Source organism: Dendropsophus ebraccatus, chromosome 4 (genome assembly GCF_027789765.1).
Source record: "Dendropsophus ebraccatus isolate aDenEbr1 chromosome 4, aDenEbr1.pat, whole genome shotgun sequence".
Taxonomy (NCBI): Eukaryota; Metazoa; Chordata; class Amphibia; order Anura; family Hylidae; genus Dendropsophus; species Dendropsophus ebraccatus.
Genome location: NC_091457.1, coordinates 78,690,427 through 78,701,625, shown reverse-complemented (window position 1 = coordinate 78,701,625; position 11,199 = coordinate 78,690,427). Strand labels below are relative to the sequence as shown.

The window sequence follows — 11,199 nt, the reverse complement described above, 5'->3', positions numbered from 1 at the left end:
CTTGATGAGGAAATATTATTTCCATAAGTTGTTCTAGAACAAAACACTGATTGGAAACAGATTTGGGTGAAGCAGTAAGGTGGGCATAATAAAACATAAAGGAGGTGCCATTTAAATTATGTAAGTGTTTAGTTTCTAGCCATATAAACAAGGCCCACTTTAGGAAGTGACAGGTTAGGCAGCTGTCCAGGGGCCCCATAAAGCAAGGGACCTAAAAAAAGAAGCCTGACCATTCAACCGAAACACTTCCCTCCAAATGGCTCTAGTGGTAGGTTAGACATATAGGGGGAGAGTTATCAAACTGGTGGAAAGTAGAGTTGTCTTAGTTGCCCCTAGCAACCAATCAGATTCCACTTTTGATTCCTCTCAGATTCTTTGAAAAATAAAGGTGGAATCTGGTTTCTGGAGGCAACTGAGCCAATTCTACTTTAACACCAGTTGATAGATCTCCCCCATAGTGATGTAGTATTGGAGATTTTAAATAGAGGCCGTGTGGCAGACGCAGCTTAAAGTTCCACCTGTCTCATTGACTAAATTATCGCTGTGCGGCCTCTGCCGGAAACTTGCATGCAATTTCTGTAGTGAAAACATATCCTATGGTTAGCTTCACACGTACTGATCGCAATGGATTTCCTGCTGCAAGTCCCACAGCTATTTCTAGTACTGTCATTTTCTATGGGTTAAGGTTCTCACAGCAGTTTTTTTTTTTTTTTCATTCCACTGCAAGTATGTAAAGCCCCTTCCCACTTAACCAACTACTGCCCGGTCGACGCGTTACCTGGCCATGCTCCCGCTTGCTTCTCAGGCTCTTGGCTCCCCAGTGTCATGCTCACCCAATCTGTGCACTAATTGGCTGAGCGGGATAACAGGGAGCCACAGAAGCAAGCAGGAGTGCGGTCAGGTAATGTCTTAGTCAGGCAGTGGTGGGTTAAGTGTAAAGGGCCTTTACATGCAGAGGAATGAAAAATCTGCAGCGAGAATGTAAAGCCATAGAAAATGACAGTACCTGGAATAGCAGCGTGAAATCCGGTATGTGTAAAGCTACCCTCAGGGCCTGTTCACACTGAGCAAAACAGGTTGAAATTCCAACCACAAACTGCCTCACTGTCTCAATGTAACGTCTCACGCACCTCAGCTCAAAGAATTGATTACTGCTATGTAAGTAACCTCTTTTGTAACTTTAGCCAATGAAGTACTGACATGAGCCTTGCCCCTATTCCACAGGTCGTTTAGAGGAGCAAACGAGCGCTCTCAGCGCTCGTTTGCTCCTCGTTCCCCGCTTGCTGCCGACGCTATTCATCGCTGGAGGGGCTGCCCAGGGCATCGCTGATCGTCCAGGCAGCCCATAGGATATAGCAGCATCTGCTGCCGATGCTCCTATTCAACGGAGCGACGGCAGCAGATAGCTGCTATATCAGTCGCTTGTTTTTCAACATGTTGAAAAACAAGTGACTGCAACGATCAGCCGACATGACAATGTCGGCTGATCGTTGCACTCTATTCCACCGGACGAGTAGCGGCCGATATCGGCCGAATACGAACGATAATCGTTCCGTGGAATAGGGCCTTAAAAGAACACATGCCCCAGGGTAAATGGGAAATTGATTCTTCTATAAGGCATACAGCAGTATCTGTTTTTACCATCCATTAACTTATATATTCTCAGGGTATATGGGAAATGGAATATAGGAGATCCTCCTTAACCATCAATGTGTCAGGGTGTTTGATTCTCAGTGCGCACTATAAACCTATAACTTGTAATTTAGAGCAGACAGTCAATATGACAGCCGTCTTGAGGTGCGTCCATAACAGTACATGTTGGCTGAGGCCTTTTAGCATGTTCTATTATGCTAAACTAATATTGTAAAGCTGTAACTCTTATAAAAAAAAAAAAAAATTACCTAATGTCCTTGCAACACACCAGTCAGTCTTGAAAGGGAACAATTAGTTAACAATTGTATACATAACTACATTGTTTAGTTTTCTAGTAGAAATGAAGCACTAGCACTCACTCATATCTGCTGATGAAGGTTTTTGGTTTATTCAAACTAATTTCAACTCCTGCACATACTGTTGGCTGCTCTGTCAAGTACCCCCCTAGCTTAATATCTGACAGTTTCAGTAATCCTGGACTCCAGGTGTCGGTTTCAATTATAGTAGTGCTACCCCAGTATACATACATTGCTGTGATAATGTACTTACACTGTAAACATAGTTAATCTGAGGTATGGTCAATCTTAAGAGGAATATGTCACTAGGTGTATGTTGCTTTAAAGGGGTTATCTTTTATTTCTTTCAAATCAACTGTTATCAGAAAGTTATACAGATTTGTTATTTTCTAACTAATGCTACTTTATGGTGCCCTTAATGGGGTTGTCTAGCAAAAATCTTTCAGATCAACTGGTTTCAGAAAGTTTTTTTTTTTTATATAGATTTGTAATTTACTTCTATTTAAAAATCTCATGTTTTCCCATACTTATCAGCTGCTGTATGTCCTGCAGGAAATAAAAAAAAAAAATGAGAATCTGTGTAAACCTGCATATGGTTGTGTTCAGACTGACCTATAGAATAGTGGTATCATGTTGCTTTTACCATAGTGAATTATGTAGACATAGGAACCCCCCAAATGTTACCATATTGCATTTTTTTTATGATTTCACCTATTCATATCTTCATAAATAATTTGGGGTTCCATCATACATGTTATGGTAAAATGAAAGACTCCATTACACAGTACAACTATTCCTGTAAAAAACAGTGCTAGAGCTCTTAGAAGGGGAGGAGGAAAAATCAAACACTAAGATCAAAATTTGCTGGGTCATTTTGGGCCTGGTCCTCAAAGGGTTAAAGGGGTATTCAACAAATTTTGGTTCATTCTATACTTATCTACTCGGTCTCCTTCCCTCAGTTCTGAGCTACCGCTTTCTGCTGAAGACGCGCTCACTGTGATCACAGTCAGGGCGAGACAAAGGCTTACACACCAATTTATTGTGTTTTCAGCTGAGAACTGGAGGAAGGAGTAAATGAGTATGAAAGGAATTGTTGTTCCCCATGGGCAGCAACATATCAAGTTATGTTTAAGTGGAATACCGCTTTAAGACTCTCTTCCTACCTGATGTGACCTCTGTCCTCCTGGTGTAATGTGACAGCAGTCGGGGGAGAAGTCTGCAGGCTGCAGTGTGAGGATCGCAGCCTACTTCTGCCATGAACACAAAGGGGATGCAGCACTACACCCAGCATGCTGCTAGAGGTAGTAAGTCTACTGTGTATGTAGTGTGTAGTTATGTGTATGATGGATGAATGTAGCATGTTACATGACTTGTATAGTTTGTGCACTGGATGTTATGGATTTGTATGTGTTTTAATGGATGTGTGTATGCAGGGCTGTTTCTAGGTAGTTTTGACTACAGGGCGAATCTTGATAAAAAGCACCTGTGGGTTGCTATTGTACTTGGTTTTTTGGTCTGTACTTCAGCTGCATGCAGCATGCAACCTACAGTGTGAACAGAGGCATAGGAGTGCTGCTCCTATGTATAGAGATATACAATCATCTCTATCTAAATCTACATTGCTATATAGACACCAGTTAGAGCAAAGTGGTGGTCAGTAACCTACACAGAGCTGGCAACCATTATTTTGTGCAAATGAGGGCTGAACAGCAGCCAGGGGGCAATTCACTGTAGATACTGAAGCACCCTGACGTGTGATTATGTTGTCATTGCATGTCCTATACTGCACTATGGAGAAGGAAGAAACAAGTTATAGGTATGTGGTAAGGTGAGGACAATCAGCGCTGACAGGTGTGGGGGGCAGGGTGGTCACAGAGTAACCAGTCTGTGGTGAGGGGGGGGGGGGGAGGCAGGGATGTATAGGGTGACCAGTCTGCGATGGGGGGAGAAATGAAAGAGTTGGGGTCCACTCTCTGTATTTAGGGGTCTAGTTGTACATTATTCTATAAATAACCTTACTTACTATATATAGTGTAGCTGTGTGAACAGTGACCAAGCAGCACTGGGTATAATGGTAATTTTTCTAAATTTCTTGCATTTTTAAATTTGACTGAATACCTTACTGGAGGCGCCATAGTCTCTGCTGCCTGCTGGGCATACCTGTGCATTAGGAGATAAAGAAATACCAAACAATATGGTACCATCCAAATGAGTGCACCCCACAAAAAATGACAATAAAATTGATTTGTATTTCTATCTTTTTTTTTTCTATCACACATACACACCAGTTTTTTTTTTGTTTTTTTTTATATACACACTAAACCCCCCGAAAAATACACAAAGGTACACCTGAAAATCAGGACAATGACCTGCAGGGCGCTGCTTTGGGCAGTAAATAGCTTCCACTAAGTACAGTTTTATGCACAATAGCTAAAGGAATAAACAAATTCCAATATAAATCATGCCAATAAAGAACAGAATGCAAATACACATTAAAGTGCTATACATTATACCCGATATGAATCAAATGATCTCAAGGTACCTGTGCAATATAAGTGATCTAAGCTATGAAGGCAAACAAATATTTTGCCAAGAAAAGTGTACTAGCAAATAGTCCCTGAAGATGAGTAAAAAAAAAAAAAAATTAAAAAATAAAAAATATATCTATATTGTGAAAAAGTAATATGGTCATGACACAGCCTGCCCTAGTGAGAACTCAATGTGTGTTGTCACCCTCTGGTGACATTACAGTATATTAGCCAAATAAGCACCCCTGCCCTCTGGGAGGTTTTAACTGTACCATTTTGGGGTATGAGATCACTTTCATTACCATTAACTTTTTGGGGAGGTCAGATAACCAAAAAGCTGCAGTTTAATTTTTTTTTATGACATGCAGCATGTGAGAGGCCAAAGTTGGGTCATGCGCCATACCGCACAAACAAATCCATGGTGCTGGTCAACTATATCATGATGGCAGTGGTATCTTGTGAAGGAAAATTATGTAGGTGTGCGTGTGCTGAATAAAACCTACTTAATATAGAAAAGATAAAAATCCAAAACTCAAGCAAACTGGTACAAAAATTTGCTCATTTTGGGCCTCCTCCTAGGATATGTGCACACTACAGAATCCCAGCGATCACCCAGCTTGCGGCCGTGCACATCTCCACTGGTCCCACAGGCTTTGTTCTATGACTTGGCAGATTTCGGCACCCGCCCGAAGAATGAGCCTGCTCATTCTTTGGGCGGACTGCGGAATCTGCCAAACCATAGTATGAAGCCTATGGGACCAGTGGAGATGTGAAGGAGACATTACTTGTTTGTCGGAGCACTGGGGGGGAGAGAGTAGCTTACTGATGACGAGGCAGAAAGCCTCCTGCAGCTGCAAGAGAAGTTGGCAAGTTGCCAAATGGGGGTCCGTTCAAGGCTAGCAGGACACCCTCCCAAAATTGGCAATGTCCGGGGTGGCTCAGAGGTATGGTATGCTGGGATTATCCCACAAGATTTGTTTTGTGGTGTGTGTTTTTTTGTTTTGTTTTTTTGCAGGCATTCTGATAGTCGTCCAGGCATCACAAAATGGCCCTTGTCAAAGTTGCTCAGATCCTTATATTTGTCTTTTTCTCACTTCCAACATATCAACTTCAAGAACTGACTGTTCACTTGCTGTCTAATATATCCCATAATATGATTGTTGTTCACATCACCTTTCAATGGTTGCAGTGTTCTGATATATTAACCACTACCCTGTTTCTTGGGAATGGCAATTGCGTTGATGGGTTTTTCAGCATTATTGGCATGGTGACGGACCATAAAGCTGTTACAGAATGTATGGATCATGTGTATTACATAAATAACTCCTATTTCTATGTTGGTAGGAAAACGTGCACTCGTTGTGCTGGCTCATCCAGAGCACACATCCTTTAATTATGCAATGAAGGAGGCGGCTGTGGAGGCTTTAGAGAAAGATGGATGGGAAGTTGCTGTGTCTGATCTATATGCCATGAAGTTCAACCCCCTAGTGTCCAGGGATGATATTACAGGTAACTCATCCCAGAGGTGTGCATTATAATATCCAATAAATGTGTATGCAATCAGTACATGATGGGGATCTCCATCATTTTTCCTGATATGTGGTATGTGTAACTTGTATGCCTCAAGAAATAATGGTTGTAGAGCAACTTCTCCTGAAATGTTATGTTCTAATGCTACATGGTACATTTCCCTTCTGTTACCAATATAACATGTAAGTATTTCTGTAACCTATAATCTACATACAGAAAAAATACAGGATCCTGAAAACTTCAAATATGGCCCAGAAGCAATGAATGCCTGGAAGGAAGGGCGACTCAGTGAAGACATTGTAGCAGAGCAGAAGAAGCTGGAAGCTGCAGATCTTGTGATATTTCAGGTACAAACCTGCATACATAGGGATGTATAGAATAGAAATTGCAGCAGTTGTCTATAGCAACTAGTCACATTCCTACATCCTTTTTTTTTTTTTTATATTTCCTCAAGTAAGTTAAAACAGGACATTGATTTGTTAGTATGGCAGCGGAGCTATTTGTCTTTAATCTCTCCATTGTGTTTCTCTTATGGCAGTACCCAACGTTCTGGTTTGGACTCCCCGCTATGCTTAAGGGCTGGTTTGATCGAGTATTAACCCAGGGATTTGCTTATACTCTTGTATCATCCTGGTTTGATAATGGACGACTTAAGGTATAGTAAAAAAACATTTCAGAAAATGTTCTGTTTTAAACTGTTTCTTAGGAAAATCTGCCCCTGGAAAACTCTGGTAATCAATATGGCTTGCCTCACAACCCATACAGCTTTCCTCTATTCCTAAATAAGAAATGCCCAGGTATGGGCTGCTAAATGTATTAACGTTGTTATAACTAAGGGAATGAGCGGACTTATTGGAAAATAGTAACCAGCACATTGTATGTGTAATAAATATATTTACACTCACACATGAAGTTACAGCTACATGGCCGCCAAGCTATATGTGGTCTAGATGGCCACAAGCCACTAATGCTTCTGTAACTACTGGTAGTTGGTGCTAGCAAATCTACAATGTAGTCCTAGTTTATGGGAATCAGATGTATACATGCTTTGCTGCGAATCAAGGCACCTCTCAGCTCAATTGGCCAAAAAGCATCACCTGCTCACAGCCACTACTCAAAGCATTTGTGGCCAGTTAGGCCCAGGGGCTTTTTGACTGGCAAATAGTACTCCCTGGTGTTTAGAAGGCCTCTAACTTAATACATGTCCTATCTTTCCCAAATGGGCCAAACTGCAATTTTTATTTGTTTAGTACCAACAGATTCTGCAGCACTTTACAATTCTGCAATACCAGGCTTGCATAACCAATGGGCAAGAGTGTAATTGTTTATGAAAGCTGCAATCCCTATTCCCTTTAACCCCTTAAGGACAGAGCCTGAAATGGCCTTAATGACAGACAAATTTTATGAAAATGACCTGTGTCACTTTAGTCATTAATAACTTCGGGATGCTTCTACCTATCCGGCTGATTCTGAGATTGTTTTCTCGTGACATATTGTACTTTACATTTCTGGTAAATTGGAGTCGATATTTATAACAAATATTCATGAAAAAACACAATGTGAAAAAATGCATTTTTCCAACTTTGAAACTTCTTTGCTTATACAGAAAGTGGTTATACCACATAAATTATATATTAGCATTAGCAACATGTCTACTTTATGTTGGCGGCATTTATTAAACTATTTTTTATTTTTTTTTTTTTTTTTTTTTTAGCACACTTTTATTTCAGAGCTGTTTTTGGACTCGACATTTTGATCATTCATAAATTAGTTTGTTTTAGAAGCAGAATGAGCATCAAATGTTTTTTGAGTCTTGTTTTTATAATGCACTTTTTAAATTTAGTGTGTGGTCAAATCACAACTTAAACATTTTCATTGATTTCACTACGTACTTTGTACATGGACTTCTACTTCTACATATACTGTGCCCCCTGCTGGACTCTCCAGGTACATACACCTGGGTTGTGACATCACTAAAACTAAGGTGCAAAGACTATTTGGCTTGGTCTTCTATGGGTTAAATGCAGCCATAAGAAAAAAAATCAGATGGGACCTGTCAAGTGCCTTCCTCTTCAATTTAATGGGAGGAAACATGTATTCTATGACATAAGCGTGGGATTCATACACAGCATCTAGTTTTGTTTTTGTCGTTTTTAATCAGTTTATCATAGAGAAATCCAGAAGTGGATTGGCAAAGTATAAGGCTTTGGGCTACATAGTGATTCCCATCACATGACTTCTTAAACATCGTGTTTGTTCCTCTGGCTCTCAAATATATATAAATTTATTGTATTTTTTTTTTTCTCCCCCCCCCCCCTTTGGCTTTTACATTATTACATTAGATTTCTCACACTGATCCCTGCTATGCTATGGCATAGTAGTGATCTGTGATCTTGTGATACAGTCTGCCATATACCGGCCTGGCTCTATCAGAAAAGACTTGACTGCACGGAGGAAGGTAAGGGACCTCCGTCAGTCAGGCCATGCAATCGGGACCCCCGCAGACATGCTGCGGGGGTCCCAATCGGTGAGTGACAGATGCTCCTTACACTTAAAGGGGTTAATGGTGGGCTGCCACGAGATCACCATTGAGGGTGAGGGCCTGGCTACTGATAACAGCTGGTCCTCACCCGCTCTGAAGCGGGCTCGGCTCACTTCAAAGCGTGGCCCCCGGCAGGATGAACATGTACACCCTGATGTAAGTACCAGGTGGTGGGGGCTTAAATTGTACACCCACCGTCCTTAAAGAGAACCAATCACCTAAAAATTACTATCCCTATTATCAAAGATTCTCTCTCCCTAAGTCTATCTATGAAGATACAGACTGCCTTTGCAGTCTGTATCTTATTCTTTACCTAATTCCTCTTCCTCTGTGCAGTAATGCTGGGCGCCGCCATCTTGATGACGTCACGCTGGAACGCACGTGACGTCATCAAGATGGCGGCGGCCGGCATTAATGCACCGGAACAACAAAGGAGCAGGTAAAGTATAAGATACAGATTGCAAATGCAGTCTGTATCTTTATGAAGTCTATTTATAAAGATACAGACTGCATTTGCAGTCTGTATCTTATACTTTACCTGCTTCTTTGTTCCGGTGCAGTAATGCCGGCTGCCGCCATCTTGATGACGTCACGTGCGTTCCAGCGTGACGTCATCAAGATGGCGGCGCCCGGCATTACTGCACCGGAACAAAGGAGCAGGTAAAGTATAAGATACAGACTGCAAAGGCAGTCTGTATCTTAATATAAATAGACAAAATGAAGATACAGACTGCCTTTGCAGTCTGTATCTTATACTTTACCTGATCCTCTGGTCCGCTACAGCAAGACCGGCACCGCCATCTTGATTTAGTCTCTTGCGTTCCAGCGGTGGAACGCAAGTGACGTCATCAAGATGGCGGCGCCCGGCCTAGTCGCTTTGCATGACGGGAGCTTCCTGTCTCGAGCCGGCTCTTTTGAAAAGAGCCGGCGCGAGATAGGAAAGTAAAAAGTAAATATTTTAAATACACGGCCAAAAAAGTAGTCAATTATATTTACAAATATTAATAAAATAAGTAAATACATCTAATTAGGGGAAAAAAAAATTTTATTTTCATCGATGATTGGTTCTCTTTAAGGAGTTATCCAGCTCTACAAAAACATGGCCACTTTCTTCCAGAGACAACATGACTCATGTCTCAGTTCAGGAGTGGTTTGCATTTAAGCTCCATTTACTTCGATTGAACTAAGTGGCAAGCCCCTCCCTAACTGGAGACAAGAGTGGTGCTGTCTCTGGAAGAAAGTGGCCATGTTTTTGCAGTGCTGGATAACAGTTTAGTGCCTGGCAACCAGCCGACTTCTGTATCTGCCCCCATCTCAGTGCTTTCAAGTTTGCAAGGCCTAGAGTGTCTGCCCTAGGCCTGCAATGCCTCTTCCTCCCTACACTCAATTAGGATGTGGTTGGGGGGGGGATTGTGGGTACAGTTGCTTTACAGTAAGTGTGTGTGTGGTGGGGGGGGGGGGGGGAGGAATCCACAACAAATCTGTAATAGAAACTGATGTGCCATGGATATACAAACATGCATTCTTCTCTTCTTTTGCCTAATGTCTTAATGGAGAATCCATATTGCTATAAGAATTTTTTAATTTTTTCTCCCATAGAATAAAAAGGCAGTTCTTTCCTTCACTACTGGGGGGATGGAATCCATGTACACCCCAACTGGGATCTATGGAGATATCAATGTCATTCTGTGGCCAATACAGGTAACATGGTTAAAATTTTGTACTCCTAAAGGTAGTGGGTGCACTGGTGACAGGCAATAGAACCTATGTCTGCCAGGAATGCTATTGGTATAGATCATGGGTAACCTCTTGCTGGCATATTTACTACAGTCCATTGTTTAATGGTATCAGACATTTTTAAATTCCACCTAATGTCAATGGGAGGACACCATCTCCTGTAATTTCTGTTCTTTCCTATAGAGAGGAATTTTGAGCTATTGTGGCTTCCAAGTTCTGGAACCTCAGATGAATTATGGCATCACACAAGCGCCGAAACGTGCTCAGATCCTGGAGGCATGGAAGGCTCGCTTGAGCAAGATCATGGAAGAAAAACCCATCAGCTTTCCAGCCAATGAGGACTTTGAACATTCCTTTGCAGGAGGGTTTTTACTAAAGAAGGAAGTGCTAGAGAATAATTCTAGTAAAAAGTATGGGTTGACCGTGGGTCAACATGTGGGTAAAGCCTTACCTCCTGATAATCAAGTAAAAGCTGGCAGCGCCGAGCTCTGAACACTGCTTGCTTACACCATGTCAAATAAAACCACTTAAAATTTTCTACTACTTTTTACTTGATATACAAACCCACATTGTTCACTAGATGCCTTTATAATTCCATTGACTGTTATCCTATACTAGCCAAACTAGAAATTCCTCCAAAAGGAAGATTCACACCTGTACAGTGGTATTTGGGAGTGCTTGCCCCTTGTCTGCACAGGGTAAGGTACTGGCTGGCTAGAGAGATGGCTTAGATGAAGATCAGGGGGACTACAGAATTCTTTATGTAGATTGGTGGTTGCCTTAGAACTCAGTCTGCACTTAACTGTTTCTAGCTAGACTGAGCTATTCACAGGATAATCCTCACTCCGTGATCAGCATGGTCGGGCAGTGGAAACTCCCCATCAGCTGCTTAAACTGCATAGTGAATAGGGCT

General features: G+C 41.6%; 1 protein-coding gene across 2 annotated transcripts; it reads left to right on the top strand.

The window, feature by feature from the left end:
* The first annotated feature begins 3,145 nt into the window (after window positions 1-3,145).
* On the top strand, window positions 3,146-10,830 carry LOC138789743 (NAD(P)H dehydrogenase [quinone] 1-like). Of its 2 annotated transcripts, none has more exons than XM_069968536.1 (6): window positions 3,146-3,250; window positions 5,822-5,986; window positions 6,224-6,354; window positions 6,546-6,662; window positions 10,149-10,250; window positions 10,470-10,830. In XM_069968536.1, exons 1-6 carry the CDS (start codon window positions 3,205-3,207, stop codon window positions 10,776-10,778), a joined length of 870 nt encoding a protein of 289 aa, XP_069824637.1. In that variant the 5' UTR covers window positions 3,146-3,204; the 3' UTR covers window positions 10,779-10,830. The 2 variants fall into 2 exon arrangements, with proteins under 2 accessions (XP_069824637.1, XP_069824636.1); XM_069968535.1 differs by having other exon boundaries at window positions 3,146-3,253.
* Window positions 10,831-11,199: the final 369 nt, after the last annotated feature.